The sequence below is a fragment of the Myotis nattereri genome, assembly GCF_964212035.1.
Source record: "Myotis nattereri genome assembly, chromosome: X".
Classification (NCBI taxonomy): Eukaryota; Metazoa; Chordata; class Mammalia; order Chiroptera; family Vespertilionidae; genus Myotis; species Myotis nattereri.
In genome coordinates this window covers 90,500,483-90,524,645 of record NC_138078.1, presented here as the reverse complement: position 1 = coordinate 90,524,645, position 24,163 = coordinate 90,500,483, and the positions used below count along the sequence as shown (strand labels likewise).

The 24,163-nt window shown below is 39.3% G+C and overlaps 1 protein-coding gene across 3 annotated transcripts in view; it reads left to right on the top strand.

Moving 5' to 3' along the window:
* PCDH19 (protocadherin 19) overlaps positions 1-21,078 on the top strand; it is a gene marked incomplete at its 5' end in the record, with an annotated part of 105,083 nt that extends 84,005 nt beyond the window's left edge. For all 3 annotated transcript variants that reach the window (XM_081115267.1, XM_081115266.1, XM_081115265.1), the window contains one exon: positions 19,827-21,078. In XM_081115267.1, the coding sequence (XP_080971393.1) occupies positions 19,827-20,425 (599 nt within the window). In that variant the 3' untranslated portion in view covers positions 20,426-21,078. The remainder of the gene's footprint in view (positions 1-19,826) is intronic.
* Positions 21,079-24,163: the final 3,085 nt, after the last annotated feature.

The window sequence follows — 24,163 nt, the reverse complement described above, 5'->3', positions numbered from 1 at the left end:
ACAGAATGAACTCCCACGTAGGGAGGGGGAAAGGGTCCCTTTCCTTAGGTGTTTTGACTTTATCTGCCCTTCAGGCCTTTAACTTTATGGTTACTCACATCCATTGTTAATTGTTGGGATTTGCAAATATCATACCTTGCCCATACAGCACAGATATTAAGTCAGCTTCTCCACTCCATTCCAACTTCTCTCTCACATTATGCATCCTGCTATTCAACCCAAAGCCCTCTATATTGTTGTTTTAGTACTATCTTTCCAAATGTATGTGGTACAGCCTATTTCCCTGCCCCAAGTGCCTCATTCAATTTAATACTCATACTTAGCATATTAGGCATTTTGTCAATATTTCCTTTCTGAGGTCTATTTTTAAATTTGAATGCATTCTGCATGTGTTTTTTTTCTCCCTCTTAAGTGATGAGGTCTACAACAGTGTCAGAACTAGCTCTATGCCTAGGAGGAAAAGGAAAGAGCCTTGCTCACATTTTCAGAAGGAGTGTGCAAGGGCAAGCTCTTGACAAAATTGTGTCTACAATGCCACTATATGTATCTACCTTCCTGTCCATTTGGGAACACAGGCATCCAATACTCTCCTTGGGTTTTCTTAGTTTCCTTCACCATTAGTACTTCTATTCAGGGTCCTGCATTACCAGGTTTTCTTTGCTTGTTTCCTGCTTCTCACATATATACTTATCTATTTCATGTTCCATTTCCTCAAGGTACTAATTATTTTAAAGGACCTGTTAAAATCACTGGTCTCCCTTTCCAAGTAGCATTTGAAAGCTTAATCTATAATAATAAAATCCTAGGTGACCCTCATGTATGACATCATCACAAGATGGCCACCACAAGATGGGCCCCACAAGATGGCCACACATACAGCAGAGGCCACTCCATGTGGCGAGGCCTGGGGGTTCCACAGCTCCATGCAGTGCTGAGGAGGCCGGTCCCAGTGTCTCTGCCACCTAGTGCGGAGAAGGCGGGTCCCAGTGGAAGAGGCAGATCACGGTAGGGGAGGGCAGTTGTGGGCAATCAGGCTAGCAGGGTAGGGCAGTTGGGGGCGATCGGGCTGGCAGGGGAGCAGTTAGGTGTCAATCAGCCTGGCAGGGGAGTGGTTAGGGGGAGATTAGGCTGGCAGGCAGAAGCGGTTAGGGGCAGTCAGCCAGGCAGGCAGGCGAGCAGTTAGGGGCCAGCGGTCCCAGATTGTGAGAGGAATTGGGCCTAAACTGGCAGTTGGACATCCCCCAAGGGGTCCCAGATTGGAGAGGGTGCAGACTGGGCTGAGGGACATCCCCCCACCCTGTGCATTAATTTCATGCACTGGACCACTAGTGTGATGATGATACAAAGGAATAACTAATGGTGGCATTTGGGTCACCAAGGAAGCCTAATGGGGGTTAAGTTTTTAACCTGGGTCTTCCCAGCAGCCCTTCCTTCATACCTCACCAGTAATTGGCTACAGTGTTTAAGGATAAGGACAGTTAGGGCTCCATCTCTTCCAAAGATTTAGAGTTTTCTGATAGATAATGACACCTAACATGTATTAAGTTCTTCCTTTGTGCCAGGCACTGCTTAGCTTGGTTTACATGTATTTCCACTTTTAACCATCCCAACAACTTTATGAGATCAGTGTTATTTTTTTCTATTTTACACAGAAAGAAGGCACAGAGAATAACTTTAACCAACTTCCTTAGAATAGGGCTATTAAGTGGCAGAACTGGGACTTGAACTAGGCCCTCTTACTCCAGAACCCACAGTCCAGAGCCTCTGAGAGAGGGATGGTGCTATTTTCAAATACACACTTCACTAAGAGAAGCTGGCTTCAGATGTGCTGTGGGGTGGTAAGCTTCTTTTTGACAAGGAGTAGATCAAGTCTTGAGTTGTTACAGTAGATGTAACTTGTGTATTTCTCATTCTTCTGGAGAGAAACTTTCCTGTTTTTGCTTTCGCATAAGCAAATGTATTGCAGCAGGAAGTTTTGCCTGTGATTTTTCTGCACCTGCAAAATTAGCAATGTTAAAATTTTTCTTCACCAGTCTCTATTGCTTTAGGTCCAGGATGGTTGCCAAGTGCCCAGGGCCAAGCTTACACTCTATGTTTTTCCTACTTTTGGAGCTTATGGTGCTGCAGGAGGGCTCTAGTTAGTATTGGCGAGCAGAAACATACAAACTCAGGACAGGGGTTCTGAGAAAGGGATAGCAGATTCTCCCATAAGCTCAGGGGCCAGAATAGCTAGAAACCCTATCTCACTGAGGTAATGCCAATCTCTTCACTATAACTAGTTTTTCAATGTTTTCTGACATGGATGGTTGTGTTTCCTGTTATTACTGCTTTTCCTTCTGGACTGAGCCTTTATTGAGTGCTGCTTACTTAGTAGCCAACAAAAGGCATCACACCTGTGGGCTACTGCAATCATGGTAATGAACACTCTGCTCAGGAAGGGAAGACTTTTCTCTCTTTCCCAGTAGCTGTTAGCCCAACACAGGGAATTTAATACATTCATTTACTCTTCTTTAGATAAACAAGATTAAATCCAGAATGAAACAGGGAGCAGTCTTACCCCTGTCTGTGCCTTGCATGATTTTCAGGGTCTGCACAGTTCCAGCTGTGTAAACATGCTCGAAAAACTTAGGTATTGTCTAATGGAAGAGGATTTAGATTTGGGAGAGGCCCACCATGGCTGGGTTGGAGCCAGACATTTTTCCACCCACCCCACTCCACACCCTGTGAGGTCAAGGTTGGCTTACTCAGCTCCTAGAGTCAGAAGTGAAGATGGGGCAGCTGGTGTTAATTATTCTGTTTTACAGCTTCTTATCACTAGGGGTTGAGAATTAGGCAAGGGTTAGGGAAATCTGAAGCCATATCATCAAATATGCTTCAGTTATGGTGCTAAGAAACAAAGAAATGGAAGATATTGGACAAAATAAAGAAGCCACAAATATTTAATATGGCAATAAAAATGTCTTGAAATTGTAGCTGCATTTATATTTAGTTTGAGTCTCTCTGTGGTTACTGGAAGCAAGGACAGATAAATATGGTTTGGAAAGAACTGATGTGTTCTGATATCTGGATTCAGCTTTGTTCTTGAGATTTATTTAAGTAATGACTAGCTCAATAATGCTAAAAACGTTTAATATATGAGCATTATTATTATTGTGCAAGGAAATGTGGTTTCTCCATAACAAACATAAATACTACAGATCATCTAATTTCTCCATATCCACCTTCTACCCACAATTATGTACAAATTTGACTGCTCAATTCAGTAGAGCTTGGAATCTAGTAGTTTGTTCTGTTCCTCTAAAGAGGCACATAGACATGCTTATCCCTGAGCTCCAACATATGGGCTTGTTAAGATGGAAGGTTTCCATGCCTTGGATTCTTTAGGTTGTACCAAGGGGAGCATCAGTGATAGTTAATACAGAGGCAGCTAACTTTCCATTGGATGTGAATGTCAGGATATGGTCCTGATCCAGGAAGAAAATAAAGCATCCCCCCCCTTTTTTAAAAAAAATAAAATAAAAAATCTTTATTGTTGAAACTATTACAGATGTCCTCTTTTTTTCCCCATTGACCAGCTCCCGCCTGTTCCCACCCCTCCCACCAGGCCTTCACTGCACTACTGTTTGTATCCATGGGTTAGCCATATATGCATATAAGTTCTTTGGTGAATTTCTCTCCCCACTCCTTCCCTCTTGAGAATCTTCAGTGTGTTTCAAAGCAGTAACTTTTAAATGCACTGGGATTCTTCCTGTTTAGGGGTAACCCAGTCAGTTATATTCACTCCTGATCCAACTGACTATTGAAAAACTATTTTCCTGAGTATCTCACTTCAAAGCAGTGTGTCTGATACAGAATATTTTCTTTATAGGATGGAAAACCTTTGGTTTGAGAAGAAAAACTAGTTTGGTAGAGCACTGAATTTGAATCATATGGGAAGTGTTCAAGAATAGAAATGGGAGGAAAATTCAATAATTTACCATTTCCTATAATATTGGGATATCAGGAAATATAGAGTTCTAGGCTATGTTGTATACACATGCATTCCTTTATTCACTAGCTGTAGGAATCTGGAGAGGTAGAAACAGTACTCCAGACTAGCAGCAGGGCATATGAGAACCCCTACATCTTTCATCATATTTAACTGGGGAGGGGGAATCCTGTCAATACTGTTCACGTAGTGCCCTAGATTTTGAGACTGGGCCAGTAATACTATGCCAGATGCTGTAATTGTAGCATGTGAGGAACTACCCATAACATTTAGCTCTTGAAAGCTCATCTGAATCATTAGGTATGAGTATTATGGGTGCCATAATAGCACTGGAATTCCTGCAACAAAAAAGGAATCACATTTGGCTTGCACTTAATCTACAATCACTTACACTTAAGCTGTTGATAGTTGATTGGTATCTATAGACTGCTGGACTTGTGCCATGGGACTCCTGAGCATATTTGATGGGTGGAACAGAGAGTGAGGCTGTAGATTTTGGCAAGCTATAATTCCCATTAGTCAGGCTGACTATATCTGACACTAGAGATTCCAGTTCACCAAGATGAAGGTTACTTCTCTAGGCTTTGGCTGATGGCCCAATTATATTACCGCGAAGGAGAGGAGAGGACCAGTGTTATATTAGACTTCGAGTTTCCAATGAGTAAATAGTTGTAGTTTACTGAATCACCTGTTGATTTTTTTTGGTAGACAAAAATCCATGGCAACTTTTTTGGAATTTGAGGAAATTTTAAGCTTTTAAATTTTATTTCACAGTGAATGTTAACTATTCACTCTCCTAATAAGGAAATATGGGCTATTTTATAGGGTGTGTAGAATATATTTGCAGTTGTACAGTTACTATTACTCACCTCAATTTTTTTCTTGTAAGTGGTGCTGGTAACACACCCTGCTAAGGAAATTCCAGACACAGCTGTTTCTAATATTTGGCAGGGCAGCCACAGAACCATCAGGCTCACTCTGAAGATTCCTTGGTGAGAAGGAGGAAATGTCTCAGAGAGCAGGTCTTTTTTTTATTACTGGATTTTCTTGGCCACTGCTCTTTTTTCTGATTGCCTCCATATAGCTTCTATAAAGGCATGAGTTTCTAGGCAGAAAGATTTGATGTGATGAGGAAAGGCTATAAAGCTGAAGAAAGAAAGACAAAGTCCAAACAGAAGAGTAAAACAAGAAGATATTTTGGACATGGCAGAGATGGGTTGAATACTATGGAATGGGGACAGGGAGATGAGATGAGAAAAGAGGAATGCGAATTAATGGGAATACATTATTTATAAGTGGGAATAAAAGGCCCACTGAATTCCAGGGGAATCTTTATTAAATGCCTACAAATATGTTGAAATTTTACAAAGGCAATTCCATCTAGCAATTGCTCTGCTAGAGCTTACAAGCTGCAGTTGATGGATTATTCTATCTAGAATAATGTATCTAGTGCATAACCAGTTACTTTCCCCCTGCCCTGGATAAGCTTTGGGGGGTGGTCAGGAGGAAGTGAATAGAACAGATAGAAGATTTCCTCCCCATAGAGTCCCAAGAGCTTCCTTAAACAAAGGCAATATATGAGCATCACATTTTACTTTCCAAACAGCTTTCCTGAGAACTACATTGGAAATTCTGTGGCTTCCTCACAGTTCCCAAGTAATTTCAGAAACATTTCGATACTCTAATTAGTTTTACTCTTTTACAATAAAAGTTGGCTTGTGCTAAAAAAAAGAGAGAGAAAGAAATCACCTGGACAGCTTGTGTCTAGTTGGGTGGTGCAGAAGGGAGGACTCTTGTATCAATCATATTCTCTTTGTAAACACAGATGACCAGAAAGGAAGGCTTGTAAATGGTAATGCAGACCAGAAAAAAGGCTATTATTTTCAGTCTGTTGAACATTACAGAAATGCTTCTCAAGCACTGGGCTCAGATGTTTCTTTTTATTAACCATCACACGAGGAATTAGACTCATTTCAAACAGTTTGTTTTCCCACTCTTGTCTTCATAAAATCATTACTCATGAGTGGTTTCTTTGTTGAAATACTGCTGACCTCCCATATTGGAATGATAACAGGGTGCTAAACATATAAACATTTCAGGTTACATTAACTCTGGGAGAAGGGGGATAAAGATTCCCCAGGAGAATAAAATCATTCCTCAATGTTGTTTGTTTGCTAATGTCCTATAAGCATCTTATCTGGGAAGCTATGTAAACATTACAATTCTGGTGTGTGTGTGTGTGTGTGTGTGTGTGATTAATAACAGCAGTAGGAGGTTTTAAAATATAAGTCTTTATCTGTACAACTCTTTTTTTCCTTTGTTACCCTCTACCCCAAATCCAGGACCATTAGGATAGATGAAGGAGTTGTGATATGTCTTAATAGATGAGCAAACAATGAGCCTTAGCTCCTCAGCTAGGCACTGTTTACATTTTTCCAAAGCTGGTTGTTTCACCTGCAGTTTTAATAATAAGCTAGATTATTTGCTGTTTACTAACTGATATAATAAAATAAAGATTTCAAAGTAGAATTCAGGGAATAAGAAAGCTTTAGGGCCAAAGAAGGCATGCTCTTTAATAATTTTAATTTACTCTTAGAAGAGTTTTATGTTAGAGTCCAATACCATATATTAAACAAGTCTGTACCCTCCCTCTCTATAACTGTCAAATTGGAATCTCAGATAATAGAACTCATGCAGACTTGACTAAAGCTTCAAATTTTCTACTCCCAGTGCTGTCATGTTTTCTGATATAGAACTCGACTCCTCAGGGCTTCTCCAGACTCAGCATGGCATTCCTTCATAGCCCCATGTTGCAAGGACCCAGCCATGAAAGATTTTGCATTTTAACCAACAGGGGCAAATGCAATAACATTGAAGTTCTTCCAAGGGTATAAAGATACATGATCTGTACTAAATGGAAAGAGCATTTAAATTTACCAGACTGCTTTTTTTGGTAATCTTTAGGTTTGTCCCATTGATTTTTTCCAGCTTTATTGAGGTAGAATGGATATATAATGCTCTATTATTTCAACTTGTGAATGGAAATGAGTATTCACGATGCTAAGGACTGGTTTTGGTGATGGTGATTGTGTCGGAATGTGCATGTGTGCGTGTCTGTCTGTGATTTTTTATATGTGGCCATAATCCAGGCTTACTATGTATCCTCTTACATAGATTTTTCTTGAGCTGCGTTAGAGTGTTTTGATTCAGGTAGTCTCAACCAAAAAGCCTTTTGATATTCCTATATTCAGAGTTCAAGCCAAGTCAGAAAAAGTCCTCACAGCTGTGACCCAGAGAGATTCCAAGAATTCCTTGATGCTTCAGATGGAACAGCTATTCCATTTTTCAGAGAAGAGTTGGACAAGCTAAAGGTCGGCGGGGGGGGGGGGGGGCGTCTTACTGGAACAGCCATGTGCTAATGGTGTAAAAGACTTTTTCTTTCTAATAAAAGCAGTGGAACAAGCATAGGATGCCTTAAAATTACCAAGCTCCCTCAATGAATAGATTAATTGGCCTCACTTCTGAAATTGTCTACTTGCTTTTGAGGCAACACCCTGAAAAATACACCTTGCTTTCTCTCACTAGGATGATTAAGTGGATCACTGGAAAAAGAGTAATTGTAAATACCTCTAAGGAAAAGAACAAAAAATAATAATGAGCCTTGTCCAAGAATGATGGATAATGACAAGTAAACATAGAAGGTGGTGTTTGATCTCTTCAGTTTTGGTATTCATTATTCATAGTTATTATTCATAAATTCCAGCACAAATGTTAGGCCTGCACCCCAGTGACACATTTGCATTTTATTTTAAGTTGATTTCTACCTGGTTTTGCAAACAAGTATTTAATGGTTTTGGTTGTCTCTCACTATCCATATGTTGCTAGAGCTTGTCTTTTACACATAATGGCTTCTATCCCTTTCAAACTCTTTATCTCAGTCATCCATCTCACTCCATCTAATAGTCATATTCTCTCTCTCTCTCTCTCTCTCTCTCTCTCTCTCTCTCTCTCTCTCATTTCTAACATGGAAAAGTGATATTTGAACAGATCCCCCTAAGGCAATCAATTTACTTTTAATTTGTCTGTTACTAAGCTTTTTTTGTTGTTGTTGTAATGAGGAAGGAGTGAAACTGCTGTAAAATTTATTAGCTTCCAGGAAGATATTTGAAATAAATTTTTTTAATGATTGTGCTGTTTGCTGTACCCAGAAGCAGTGTCGTTGCAATTACAGTATTCCATATGTTTGCTAGAGCTACACTGAAATATCAAGATAATGCTAGATTTTTTATGAGGCTTTTGTTGGTAACAAATAGTTCAACCTAGGTAATTAATAGGTAGTAATCCTTCTGACACTCTTATTTGCTTTTAGTGACTATTTCTAATGATTCCCATCTAGCTGATGACATGACACATTGCAAGAGATAGTGATTGGTTTACTGAGCACTGTACTTTTTCAATGAGAAAGAATCCATTGGAGAATTACTATATTGTTTCTTAGCTTCCCCACCCTGTACCATGAACATTTTGGCAGTCAAGAATCTTTAAAGAATTTGGAAGTTACAGTTGCAACATTTTTATTGACTCATGTATAGCATTGCCTATTGTCCTGGGACTTGACTGAGGGAAGAGTCAGTTCCTGTTAAGAGGAACACCAGCTGCTGGGTGCCTTTTTTCCCCTAACATTAAATTTTCATTAAAAAAGGAAGATTTTTTTCTCCTGGTTAGCATGCCCTGTCCCTCTTGCTTTCATACCAGCTCTATTTGTGCCATCCTTACTATATAGTCTGTCTGATACCCAGAAGCTCATGACCAGCATAAAAGTGCTTTTTTCCCTCAAGTTAATGATGTGTTAGCAATTTCCTTATTTTCCAGAAAAGAGTGAAACCATGTTGATGATAACTTTAGGTTTAGTGCTACTTGTAAGCATCACCTGAAGGCTTTGTCTTTCCAGCAGTATAACTACCTGGAGAATGTGTGAAACGGTCTACTTCTAATCTGCACAAAGTCAAACAATTAGTTTGAACTCTTCACAGAAGTGAATAGGCATTGTAGGTGTCCAACAGATATAGGACTTAATTCTGCGGATATTTTAGAATGAAACTTTTAAAAATGGTTCTATTTTAAAAAGTTTGCTCAGAGTAGTTATATCTCAGTGCTCCTCTTTTGGGGAATAGTTCAATGGCCTTTTGTGACCCCTCATATTTTACATGTAAAGATGCTTTATCAAATTGTTTCTAAGCACCTAGATGAAGTCCAGCATTTTGTCAGATATTTTTTCCACCATAGAAGACAAAATACAAAGGTTCCAGTCTAGTAAATCTCTGCTTATCTCAGTCACTGTCAGCACCTCTTATTTCTTAGTCGCAATTTTCCAGGCAGCCCTCTGCTTCATTTCTTTGCTCCCCATGCATCAGCACAAATTATTTATATTTATACACATCTTGAAATCTCTTCTTTATGGATTGGATTGAATTGAGCCCAAGTACAAAAATGAAAACTCCAGGAACTATTGTGATTGCCCAAATTGCAGCTTAAATATTAAATTTTCAAGCACTTATACTTCAACTAGTGGTCCGGTGCACAAAATTTGTGCGGGGGGAGGGGGGATTGGTTTCCCTCAGCCTAGCCTGCACCCTCTCGCAATCTGGGACTGCTGGCTCCTAACTGCTCACCTGCCTGCCTGCTGGATCATCCCTAACTGCCTCTGTCTGCCTGCCTGATTGCCCCTAACTGCCCTCCCCTGCCAGCCTGATCACCCCTAACTGCCTCTGCCTTGGCCCCCATCACTATGGCTTTGTCTGGAAGGAAGTCAGACATCCGGAAGATGGCCAGTCGACCGGGTCTAATTAGCATATTACCCTTTTATTAGTATAGATATATTATATAGGATAGGATTGCTTAAATGGGGGGAAGCCTTTTTCAGCAGGAGGAGATGCTCTTGGCAGACAAAAATATATAATCCCTATATCTGGACTGATAGCCAGTCATATGCATTATACTGCCAAACGGTCATTAAAAAATTGAACCACTTTCTTACATCTTACACCAAACAGCTGTTGCCCTTAAAACCCCTCCTCAGCCCCCACCTTAGGTTCTGCCTTTGCAGTTCACCCAGATTAAGTTCTGATTGGTTGGTTTCTAGGCAAGTCAGCATCAAAAGCTCTGCCTCCTAGGCAGCCATTGGCTCCTTGCAGTTCACCCAGATTTGATTCTAATTGGTCGGTTTCTATGCCAGTTGGCATCAAAAGCTCCACCTCCTAGGCGGCCATTGGCTCCTCACAATTCACACAGATTTGGTTCTGATTGGTCAGTTTCTATGCCATCAGCATCTCCGGGCCTATCTCTGGGGCTGATCAGAGAGGTGGGGCTGATCAGCAGCCCCCATGGAGGCCCAGAGAGAAGGAGAGGCTTAGCTGCTGGCCAGGCTGGGAGAGAAAGAGAGAGGCAAGGGCTGATCAATAGCTGCCACAGAGGCTATGGATCAGACCCCATTTCTCTCTCCAGACCTCTCTCCAAGCCTTATCCACAGCCTCCTCGGCAGTCAGTGCTGGGTCACAGCCCCTGTAGGTGGTGGCAGTCAGTGCTGGGTCACCATGGCAGCCCAGCACTGACTGCAGGACTGACTTCCGGTTGGTCAAACCTTCAGTCGTTTTGGACATTATGGACCCTGGGTTTTTATATATTATGATATGTTTTAACTTTGTCTCTTTGACCAGATAAGCACTGTAGATTTTATTGAAGATAATACAATTACTTTGAATTCTGAAATGGACATATATTTTTTAATTTTTTTTTCCTTTATTGATTTAAGGTATTACATATGTGTCCTTATCCCCCCCCCCCATTGCCCCTCGTTTCATGTTGCACTGGTTGTTAAATGAATTTCAGTTGCATCAACTGTGAATGAGGGGAGAGGCCAATGTGTAATTTGGCATCATAGAGGCAAAAAATTGGTTGGCACTTGCTAACTGATGCTGATCAAATGGTCTAAGAAAAGGTTGGGGTTCATCTGTCTTTTATCCATCCTCTCAAGCTAAATCTAAACTTTACAGAATTCCTGCTTTTTAACTACCCTAACAATGCCAACTAATGCTGATCAGAGCTGACTTTTCTCTCTGCCTATCTTCTCTCTTTTGGCAACATTCCTTTGCCAGTTCAGGAACTTTGTTCCCACACACTTTCCTCCACTTTGCCCTTCCTGAGCTTCCTGAGGTATCTTTACCTGCAAACATGTCTAACCTTTCTTATTCAATCAAAACTTTCCTATCTTGGGTCCCTTTTATCCATGCTTTGCTGTGTGACCAAAGAAAACTGGTGATCTCAGTTTGGTAGTTGATCCTCTTCTTTTTTTTCTTCTTTCTAAAATCCTTACCTGAGGGAATGTTTTGTGTGTGTTGTCCTTTGTTTTGAGAGAGAGAGAGAGAGAGAGAGAGAGAGAGAGAGAGAGAGAGAGAGAGATTTACATGAGAGAGAAACATCAATCCATTGCCTCCAATGTGCGCCCTGATCAGGGATCAAATCAGCAACCTGGGTATGTGTCCTGACCTGGAATCCAACCCGACACCTTTTGCTGTACTGTATGATGCTCCAACCAATTGAGCCACACTGGCCAAGGTTGGATCCTCTTATTTTGACAGGGACCTTTAATGCCTGTCCCAGATGAATGAAAAATGTGGGAATTTTTCTCCATGTTTTAAGGGATGATTTTTATATAGCTTATCTTTGGCATCTGTCAAATAATACCACATCAATGTTTCAAATGCCAATCAAAGTTTTGACATCCTCTCACTTCTGCCTGTTGTCTGTCAGGCCATAGTTCTGTAGGAAGGGATGCTAATAAGCAGGAGGCTGGGGAAGAAGAGAATTTTGAAAAAAGCATTAGGGAGGAACAAAAATGGTGGGAAATTTTAAAAGAAAGAGGAAAAGGAAGAAAGTAATAAGTAGCTATTTGTCATGTATTTTGCAGTGTAAGCCTTTTCACACTAGAATGTCTAAAGGATAGCTTGATGTCACTGGTTTAAAAGTCCCTAGAAATATCTATCTTCATTCATGTGCCCTTGAATATTTTACAGACGGAGATCCATCTTTTCTTGCCAAAACTTTGTGTCCTTTAGGAAGTGAGTATAAACTCCTCCTAGAATTATAACCTGGGAGGGGCTCTGGGAAGTTTTCATTTGCAAACTTCTAAGCCCTTATTGTTTTTGCTAAATGCTCAAATGATATTTAAACACCCAAAAGAAACCCAACCCTTAAGATGTGAATCAGATCAAAACTAAGATGGAATGTCTAATGCCTAGATAGTGTTTCCTGCTCCCTTCCCTCTCTTTCTCCATTCTTCCTTCCCTCTCTCCCTTCCTCTATTTTTTACTGAGCCCACTGCTACTCTGCTTGCCTTTTAAAGTTACAGTTATAGAATGGATTCCCCCTTTCCTAACTCTTTGCAGGCCTTACAATGCTTTTAAGAACTCTATCCAGGATAATTCTTTCCTTTGGTAATTCCCTCACATATTTGACTGGAGCATCAGTTTTACTATGTGTATTTTAATTAATTTTGCCAGAAAGAGTCAGCATCTGCAGTGGGTCTAAAAAGCTCACCATAGGTCTCATTTTTTGGCTTATATTTTATAAGAATTAATAATAATTTTATTTGATGCCAAGAAAAATGTTTGTTATCAGAACAACATCCATTTCATAAAATAGACACTTCGGCTTATCGTATTATTGACTTACCACAGTATAGACCCCATTAACTATTGTTAAAATGGAAAACTTTAAGGTATATGGAAAATGTATTTTCAACTGGACATTAAAACATAATAGATCTCTTTAAGATCTGCATATAGTGTGAAGGAAACCACTCAAAGGCTAAGATGACATTTACTTTATTGCCTCTGACAAAGCTACATAGTTTTCTTTGTATGTTTCTATAGTGTTTCTACTAAATAGGATAGTTATTTCCACGTTTAGGAAACCGCACAGTATCTGCGGTATAGTATCTGATATGTTGACCAAGATTCTTTGTTATGTTGCTATCACTTTTTTGTACCCGTTTCATTCAATAAAATTAAACTTATTTAGTTCCTGCTATGAGCTGTACCCTTTGCTAGTTTCTGTGGGTATGGGAGAGAACAAAACAGGTACAAATTTTGCTCAGACTTTATGTTAGCATTGGATATAGATATTACACAAGTAATTACATGTATTGAATGCTATAAAAGGCATGGGACCTACCTTTGTCTAAGGGATAGGGGAAGGATTCCCCAAGGAAGTTAAATTTGAGACTTCAGGGGTCATGTATTAGTTATGGACAGTGTTGTAGTACTGGTAATAAAGATCCTCCTCCCCCCACTAAAGAAAATAAATCAATGGCTTAAGCAAGAGGGAGGCTTATATTTTCTCTTATATAACAGGTTCAGGTCTAATGAGCTAGGTCTACAATATATTGAATACCCCAAAGTGCTTACATCTTCTATTCTGTTATCCATGGCTTCCATCCTCAGAGTTGCCTCATGATAATAAGATGGATATTGTAAGAAAGATAAATATCACATAACCTTACTCATTTGTGGAATATCATGAACAACATGAACTGATGAATAAAAATAGATCCAGAGACATAGAAGCATCAAACAGACCACCTAACCTCAGAGGGAAGGTGGGGGGAGGGGTAAGAGATCAACGAAAGGACTTGTATACATGCATGTAAGAATAACCCATGGACACAGACAGTAGGGGAGCGAGGGCCTTGTGCTGGGGGGGTGGGAATGACCAGGGAGAAGTCAATGGGGGGAAAGGGGACATGTGTAATACTTTAAACAATAAAAAATTTATTTTTTTTTAAAAAGATGGATACTGTAGCTCACCCATTATGTCTCCATTCTAGACAGGACAAAGCTGGAAGGAATAAGCACAAAAGGGTCTTAAACTAAGTCAGCTCCTCACCATTTAAGGAGGTTTTTTTTTTTTTTTAAATATCCTGCTTCCACAACTTTGGCAATCTTAGTTACATGGCCACTCCTATCTACAAAGGAGGCTAGGAAGTGTAGTTTTTTTAGCTGGTCCATTGCCAACCATAAGAGAAGTAGGGTCTATTTCTAAGTATTAAAAATAGATATGGCCCTAGCTGATTTGGCTAAGTGGTAAAAACTTCAGTCCACAGACTGAAGGGTCAAGGGTTCGATTCTGGTCAAGGACATATTCCTCAGTTGCAGGCTTGATCCAGGCCCCCAGCCAGGGCATGTGCGGGAGGCAACCAATCGATATGTCTCTCTCACATCAATGTTTCTCTCTCTCTGATCTCCCCCTCCCTTCCACTCTCTCTAAAAATCAATGGGAAAAAATATCCTCAGGTGAGGACTAACAAAAAAATAGATATGGATATGGATATTTAGTAGGTAGTTTATGTCTGCTTCAGATGAGTAGGAGTTAGGTAGGTCAAGAGGGGAAACTTCTTGAGTTATGTTTTCTTGATTAGGTGCACATGACCAATGTTAACAACTGTCTCTTTATAATCACTGCTACAATGTCTTCCATTATATCTCACAAAAAATAATCCTGTTTTGGTCATAGATCATCTCGTTCATGATATGATTAAGCTAAGTGTATGTATATGAGTACAATCCAGGAAGCTTTTCTGATTTACACATGGCTTGCTTATAGGTTACTTAGAAGTAGCTAACTATTTGAACTTCCAGGAACTGGAACTCACTCTAACTTTCCCTTTCTGCATCATTGATTACAGATCACTTCTAACAAGATAACACATTGCTCTTTTAACTGTAACTTTGAACTATTTTAGCGTTGGAGTTTTGTCTCTGACCATTGGAATCTTTGAGTGAATACACCCAAACTCTGAATCACGGTAAAGAACTGCCAGCATTATTGAACACATCTATTGTGGTTGGACATCTATACAAACCCGACAGAGACTCTCAGCTCTTCTATTCCACTAGGACTTTGAACGTTTTAGTAAAGTCTGAAATGGTGTTTTCATCATGTTCTTTTTTTTTTTTTAACTTTGGTTGAGACTATGGGTAGGCTCTTTCTAGTGTGGAAGAACATTGCTTGCCTACCTCTAAAGAGACAGCAGCTTCACATCCTGAGGAAAATAGTAATTGCTGCAAAAAGTTTTGCTATTATCTACACAAAATAATATATTTTGTTCTTTTTCTATTTTAATTACTTGTCCATCATGACTTACTCATTGCTGCCTCTTATGCCTCCCATGCTCTCACAAGACTGTGCTTTTACTTAAGATTTAAATATATATTTTGCCAGAGGTTTTGGGATTTTCTCACCAAGGTTCCTAAATGACAAATTATGACAAAAAATACTTATTACAACTTAGATTGAAGAAGCTTTATTTTTCTCTGTTTTTATTCTTTTATTTTTTATCTAAAGTAATATGATCTGCATTGAATTAAGGAGTTCTATGGCCTCGAGATTTGTGTTCCTCTTTCAAACTTATTCTATTTGTTTTATTATTTTATTTTGAAAATACTGGGGACAGGTTCAGAGGCAGGGAAGGCCAATTTGAAATTCATAATTTATACCTAATTATGTGAACATTTGAATTTATCTGTATGTGGTAATGAGTTTGAATTCCCACAACTCTGTAGATTTTAGTGTCTTACATTTTTCTTTGCTTAGGCTCAAGTAAGTACTTTCAGAGAAAGATGTAGCAAGGTATAGAGTTACAAAAAGGCTAAGAGCAATCTTAGCAGGAAATTAGTGAGTTTTTTAACCTACATCTGTTTTAACTAGAGCCAGCATTTTGACAGTTAATTTGTGATAACACAAAATGGTTCCTTTCTAGTCTCATATCTTCATCCTCAAACACAATACTACATGATGGTAGGCGTATAATCTGTACAAGTCCTATGCAATTCCAGAAGTACTTTCTTTGCTTTTTACATCTGGTTTGTCTTCATTGATTGTTCTTCTTAAGGAGCTTTGTATTGTGATTTTCTCACGTTTAATACATATATAATTTTTATTAAACTGAAGTTTTGATTTTTAAAAAGTAATTCATCTTCAGTGCATTTATGAATGTAGGTTACCTTGGGCTGAGAAGATATTCTTCTATATTCACCAGGTTTTCTTTCATATTTAATATGGCTATAAACACTAAAGCCAGATTGGATTTTATTTTAATTGTATTGGCACAAATGTCACCATGTAGTGTATGGTACCAAAAATGATAAGCAACAAGTCACTGCTCTTGGTCAAGATTTAATGAAGTAAAGAAATCAGATCTAAGCCATGGGTGAGACATTGTGAATGAAAGATTCTCTTAGATTCAATTCTTCACTTGCATGAAGAACAGAGCAAAAAATAAGTTCACATAATTAATACAAGAAAATTGCATATTATTCTAGCTCATATAGGGCTGAGGTGGGTTTAGCAAGATTGGTGGACAGCTTTAGACTGATTGTATTCCTTGGAGTGCTGAATTTACTTTTTCCTCTTTCCAAAGGATGATTTATTCACTAGGCAGTGGGTAAGCTGAAAGCAAGTACTGTCTGCAGAGAAGCTTCTAAGAAGACAGAGTTTCCTACTCTAGTCTTCCTAGATTCGTAAGATCTTTGAGGTGTCTGCTACTGGGGTCTCTGCTCTCACCCCGTGTGTTGGGGCTCCAGGTCTCCTCCTGCTGTTCATTTGTATCAGCCTACTATATGGAAGGAGCACTGTACTTAAATATGGGGTAGCAAATGGATGGCATTTTTCCCTACTGAATTGCATTTTAAAAAACAACAACCCGCATCTCCAAATTTGAAGACAGCCACTTGATACTAAAAACTTAAAAGAAATTAGAGCTTTATGTTGAGCTGATTGAGAAGATTCCATTTAATGATTAGAATGTAATTTACCATTGTTCTGCTTTAGAAGTGTGAGCAAGTGGCATATAATACCAGTCTGAAGGTCAGCTGGGATTTTTCTCTTCATAGCTGGTCGCATGTCCATGGTTCCAGGGCTGAAAGGCTAAGGCCTCTATGCCTTTGTGTCCTAAATTAGGAACAAAAAGGACGGGACCCCATAGCCTTCTGGACATTTTTTTTGTTGGCTTCCAGGGGACACTTGCTTAGATTTGTAGAAACAGAAGTTAATTATTGAACTGTTCCATCACTTGCAACTCCTTATTCTCCACCCCCAAACAAACACTCACACTATTTCTTTAGAGCTATTACTTGGAAAGTTATGAGATGGGCCTCAGAGAAGATAGAGAGGAAGAAACATATTTTTGGGAAACTGAAGATATAAATTCTGTCCTACTGGAGGGATCTGGGGTCTCCTGGGGAAAGCACTAGATTTGGGTGAAACTGATTGTGGGTGGATCAGCCATAGACTCTTCCACTTGTGATGTTTAGGTCTACATAAAGTGTTTCTCAAGTTGTCCCAACATGTTTTCCTTATTTTTTATACTTTGTGCCTCCCAGGAACATATGCAATTTGGATGATGACATGCTATTGGATAGATAGCAGCACTGAGATTTTGCAGGGAAGCGGCAGATAAATCCTTCATTTTGCAGAAGGAACCATGCAACCCTGACTTGGAACTGTGCCAAAGTTTGCAGAAGCATTGACTTATCTATGTGGAAAGTACTTATCTTGTTGGTGATAATGCTAATTTATTTGGTTTCAGCTGCAAAATTCTGAATGTTTCATTCTCCAGCACTGAAATGGGGCTTAAAATGGCCATCTTAAATTTAAATTGGCAAATTGTGACCAGCTATCAGGGAGAAATTTTACCTTTAGTTCTCTTTTCAGTAGTTTAAACTAGGCCAAGGGTCATATCCCACAGTTTTGTTGAATTCTAAACTCAGCCTGGATTATGCCTGGCCATTTAGTTGCTGCCAATATATTTTCTCAAAATGTGAAGTATATACCCAACTAACCTATTATTTCTTGAGCCCCCTTTCATGTATCCCTTTACTAAAATAGCCTTTGATGACTGAGGCAGAGCAGTTCCTCTTTGATATGTTATTTACTCACTGAAAACAAACAACAACAACAAAAGAAATACAAGTGTTGAAGGAAGGTGTGCTATATGTAGACTGATATCAGGCAAGGCACTGAATAGTAGACTTCTTCCTCTTGAAAAAGAGCAGTCACAGCATACATTTCCAACTTTTTGGGGTGGCATGCACTTTTTGTTTTTGTGATCTTTCCTGTCTTCCTACCTCCTCCGATCCTTCCCCAGAGTTTTTAAATAAGTGTTAAGTTACTTGTATTTTGATGCAATATTCAATATGATGAAAATTTTCATTAGGCCAACCTCATGCCAAAATGTAACATAAATATAAATGGTTCTGGAAAACTAGGGGTGTAAATCAGACCTTGAGATTAACAGTTCTACCAATGGACAGGCAGAAGTTAACCCTGGCCTCATGCTTTCATGAAGCTCATGTAGAAAGCCTCTCTGAGAGTCAAATTAAAAACTTAATCTTAAATGAACTTAATGTGAAAAGAGAAACACATCTCACCAATAATTATGTACTCTGTCTGCTGAGATTATCCATGATAGGGCTAAAGAAATCCATGGAAGATTTCTTTAAGAAATATGACCTTAAAAATCTTCAGATAAAGAAGAGAAGGTGGAATGGCTACTTGGGTATAATTAAATGACGCTCAATCTATGAGTGATGTGTGTATAGGGCCAATGAAGTTTATGGGTCAGATGGAAGGAAGAGAGCTCAGTATGTTCATTCTAATGGGAAGTTAAGTTATGAAAATAGCTTAGTGAGAAGATTGACTGGTGGTCAAAAAGAAGTAATGTGATTGGGCTTTCAAAGATAGCATGATACCAACCCCAAATTAAGCACTGCATATCATTGACAGGTAGGGTGGATATGCTGTTGGAAGTGCTGTTGCTCAAAAACATGGCTAAAACTTCTCAGATATACTGACTGTTGGGTTACCTGCTCTGCTTCCACTTCTTCTGCTGCTGGAACCACTCTCAAATACAGTTGACCTTAAGCAGGAGTTGTTGTTAAAATGCTGGCTTTCAGTAACTTGACTCTCAGGATAAACTTTTTTAAAAAAATATATGGCATTTTTCACCATAGTGTGCATTTTTATTTTTATTGAACTTATTGGAGTGACATTGTTTAACAAAATTATATAGGTTTCAAGTGTACACATCTATAATACATCTTTTCTATATTGTGTTGTGTGTTTACCACCCAGAGTCAAGTCTCTGTTGGTCACCATTTATCACCCCTTTACCTTCTTCTACCTCCTTCCACCCCTCCTTTCCCTCTTGTAATCACCATACTGTTGTCTGTGTCTATGAGTTGTTGTTTTTTAAACCTTTCATCTTTTTCACCCAGGCCCCAAATGCCTCCCCACTGGCAGTTGTTTCCCTTTAGGTTTTTAGTTTTGTCAACAGTGGGAACAGTGACAACAATAATAAAAAGGGGATGTGTACAGGAGGATGTCTACAGTCTTTTAAAAATCCAATTCTAGCCCAGCCACAGTGGCTCAGTGGTTGAGCATTGACTTATGAATCAGGAGGTCATGGTTTAATTCCTGGTCAGGACATGTGCCTGGGCTGCAGGCTCGATCCCCAATGGCACAAGAGGCAGTCGATCGATCAATTATTCTCACCCATCATTGATGTTTTTATTTCTCTTTCCCTCTCCCTTCCACCCTGAAATCAATAAAGATATATGTTTTAAAAATCCAATTCTTCACACTTGTCCCAAAAGGCAAGAAAGGACTATCTATAAGTGCCATTCCCCAAAAGGGCTTGTGGACACCTAAGAAACCAGAAGGTTGGGGAGTAAGAATGATTCCTGGGAAAAGCTGATGTAATTGACATTTTATTTTCTCCAAACAGATCAGAATGAAGGATTTCACTGCAGGGAAGAATGCCGGATTCTTGGCCACTCTGACAGGTGCTGGATGCCTCGGAACCCCCTGCCTACCCGTTCCAAGTCCCCTGAGAATGTGCGGAATATCATCGCTCTGTCCATTGAAGCTACTGCTGCTGATGTTGAGGCTTATGACGACTGCGGCCCCACCAAGCGGACTTTCGCAACCTTTGGCAAAGATGTCAGCGACCACCCTACTGAGGAGAAGCCCACCCTGAAAGGCAGGAGGACTGTCGATGTGACCATCTGCAGCCCCAAAGTCAATGGCGCTGTCCGGGAGGCGGGCAATGGCTGTGAGGCGATTAGCCCTGTCACCTCCCCTCTGCACCTCAAGAGCCCTGTGCCCACCAAGCCTTCCGTGTCTTACACCGTTGCCCTGGCACCACCCGCCCGCGATCTGGAGCAGTATGTCAACCATGTCAACAGTGGTCCTTCTCGTCCCTCTGAAGCTGAGCCTCGTGGAGCTGACAGCGAGAAAGTGATGCATGAGGTCAACCCCATTCTGAAGGAGGGTCGCAACAAAGAGTCTCCTGGCATGAAGCGTCTGAAGGATATAGTTCTCTAAACCAGTCTCGGGGAAGAAGAGAGAAACCATGCTGGCTAGCGAAGAAGCAGGAGCTGATCGTTTTAATTACTCACTAATGGTTGGTTCTTGAGTGGCTGTATTTCAGAGCTTTCCCTAAATGTATTGTTTATAAATGACTATCATTTTGTGACAATCCCTCTTGTTTCAACAGGCAGCAGGGGTGTTCGGTTGGAGCAAATTAGCTTTGGCTTGAGTTGTTCATGGGGCCTTGATGTTGGGGAAACAGAGATGAATTCAGTTGTGAAAAGTATTATGTATAAGTGTTTGAATTTATATATTTTTCTATGTCAAAATTATAATATAAATTACATTGTTTGTGGAGGATTACATTTAAAAAAGCAAAAAAAAAAAAAAAGCTCTGGACACTTTTAATAAGCTCGCTACTGTTTTGTAGTGTAGGCAAGTTAATGGTCATTTATTGTGTACTATTCATTGATTCAGTGATGTGAAATTGAGCCCCTAAAAGATTGTTTCTGAAGCTCAAGTAGTTTCCAATGCTGCTATTTGCTGTGGACACCCCTGCTTTAAGAACCCTTTTGCTAGCTGTGCTATTGTTGTATTTGATATTGCAAATTGCTATGTGCGTGGTGATGGCAAAAGACTTTTAGAGGTTGGTGTTGTTTTTTTTTCTTAAAAAAATGAATAAAACTATAGATAAAAACAAAGTGCAAACTGAGATGGGCAAGTGAATAAGCAACACCACACACATATAGATAAGTACTTGGGGATACTCACTCTTGGAAGATACCATGGAGTGATCGCTCACACCTTGCAGAGTATTTTGCCTGCCTTTCAGTCTTCTGCCCAGATCTGTGATAGATCATTGCAGAAAGTCATTTTTTGATATTCTGCTATCTAATTTGCAGTTGTCAGAAATACTGTGCTGAAAGTTACATGAAATCAATTTTTTCTAATTTTCAGGCCCTGAACAGGAAAGTTGCTCATGAAGTTATCATTTTCCAGGCTTAGAAATTCCCTGATTCCAATCACCTAAAATTAAAAAGGACTGAATCTATTTTGAGATCTAATTAGCATCTTTTTAGACACACTTCCTGATTCAGTGTTTCCCAGTCATGATTAGAATTGCACTACAAAGCATGTCATGGGGTGGAATTAAGAACTCCATGTTGCTCTGTATTGTAGGATTATAATTTGGGATTGTATAAGCAGTACAAAATGTACTTTTAGGAAAAGACAGGTAACAGGTAACAGCATCACTAACTCAATTACTGTGCCTTCTATATGGAGACACTTGGACACTTGAACTCATCTTTTTATGACTAATACTTTTTTAAAATAAAAAATGTGAACAGGAAACCATTAAAATAAAAATTCTTTAGATTTAGCTAACTCTTTGCTGTAGGCTAGGAATATAGCGTTTTTTATTAACAAGTTTGTTATACACAGTTTTTTGTTTAACATTCTTCCAACCCCCCCCATTTATAAACTGTCTATTAATATTCACTAGCCAACATAGTATTCTTACAGCTTAAGAGTTCGTTATTTTAAAATAAACAGATGTCACCTTTGCTCTGCCTTGTTCTTAAAAGAGTTGTTTCTAGAGAAACAAGTTTTGTGGTTCTGTTCTCACTGGTTTTAGTTTTTGAAGTTCAAGAGTACCCAGAAAAAAGGCTTAGAGGGTAGAGCATTAGAATGCAAAAGAGAATTTATTTTCTTAAGTTTACATAGATAAATCAGCTCTTTTGAATGTTTTAGTTATTTTTACCTGAGTTCCTGGCTTTATACATTATTAGGAATATTTTCTTTTATGGGGGGTTAGGGTTTTGAGGGAGGGGTGGGTAAGGCGGTGGGAATGGAGTTAGGTAGGGGAGAATATTTCTGAAAAAGAACCTATAATAAAGCTACAAATACATCCTTATTTCTTATTCAGTGCTGAATACTACCTCATGCAAAATATTGGTGTGGCTGCAGATTTCCCTCTGAAACTGAAGCAATTAATAGTCAATTACCATAGCATCTTCATCTTGACTCATTTTATTCTCTCTGATGGATTTTTCCCCTTTGACCCATTTTAGTAGTAGGTTTTGAATTAGGTATGTATTTCTGTTTTGAACTGACTATTTGATTAACACATTAAAATAAACTCTTTTCACTTTAAGTAATGATGACTGCCCGTAGAATTTAGATTGTTCCTCACCTGATCCGTCTTGATATTATGTTCTTACCTATCACCTCAAGGTCACTTTCAAGTTCAATTTGACTGTTTTGGTGTATTTCTTATTATGCTTAGTGGGAATAAAGAAGCTGAGAAGATGTGGAAAGTGGGAACATTAAATATTATGTGGCTGTTGAGCCAGAGAGGCCACTGGCTACCATGCCTCTTATCAGCAAAGTTTAAAATGGTTAGAGTAGCAGTGGTATTGATTTTGCCTCTCTCTCTCTCTCTCTCTCTCTCTCTCTCTCTCTCTCTCTCTCTCTCTCTCTCTCTCTTCATTCTCCCCCTCCCAGAATTTAGAATCCAGCTATACAACAATCATTTTCCCCTATCAAAACACTTTGTTCTCAGTGGGAAGTCAGAGACTTTTTGGCATCCATACCCTTTTTTGAGCATGTTTAGAGAATTCCCCTTATTAAGAAAATAACTCCCCCCCAAATTTTCTGATGTATACATCCTCCCAGAAGCACAAGTGCATCCTAGGAGGGCTCTGTAAGCTGGTTTTATAGGCAGGATGCCCTGCAAATAGGAATTTTGTGCAAGGATCCTAAATTTCACTTTGGCTCATATTTTTCTTACCCTCTCTTTCAATGTGTCTGATGAAAAGTCACAAAGGCCAGAGAGCCAAATATTCTTCTTTTTCCCTTTCTAAATATGTTATAAAATTAGATATGCAGAAACAATTTTAGTTCCTAAATCCTAGGGAAGTCTATTTCATTTATTCTGATCTCCCTTTTGGGGAGGAGTTAATGTTGAGGCATAACTTGCTTTACTTGTTTTGGGCATGTCCCAGGGCAGGTAAACTTCTTCATTCGACATAAAGGGTTTAGTTTGCATTGATTTATTGCTTTTCCCCAAATATGGGAGTATACTATATACAAGGAAGAGGAAGAGGGGAGCCATGCTATGTGGAATCTCTTTTTTTCCCTTTTTCTATACCAATTAACCTTTGAACCTGTTCAGAATGAACCTTACTATCCCTTTGATCCCCTTAAAGCCAGTAAAGTAAATTATGGCCCACATTATTGCCCGAATAGGTAATGGGCCAAGGGATCCTCCAGTAACTAAAGGACAGTAATTCTCAAAATGTAGTTCCTGGACCAGCAGCAACAGCATCACTTGGGAACTTATTAGAAATGATCATTCTCAGTTCTCACCTAGACCAACTGAAACAGTGACTCTCTGGGAGGGGCCTAACAATCCATATGGGTCAGACGCCCACTAAAGGCTGAGGGCTTGTTAAAGCACAGGTTGATGGTTCCAAACTTGGAGTTTCTGATTCAGTAAATCTGGGGTGGGGCCAGAGTCTTGTCTATTTTAAAATTCCCAGGTGAAAAAAAATAAATAAAATTCCCAGGTTATGCTGATGCAGCTAGTCCAGGGGCCACAGTTTGAATAACGCTGTTCCAGAATAAATCTGCCTAATAGAGCTAATTGCACCTAAGGTGCTTATTTGAACTAACTGATTGACATGGTGACCCACTAATCACTAATAAAAATCTTAAAGGAATACAATTTAGAACACTGAAAACTGGAACCAC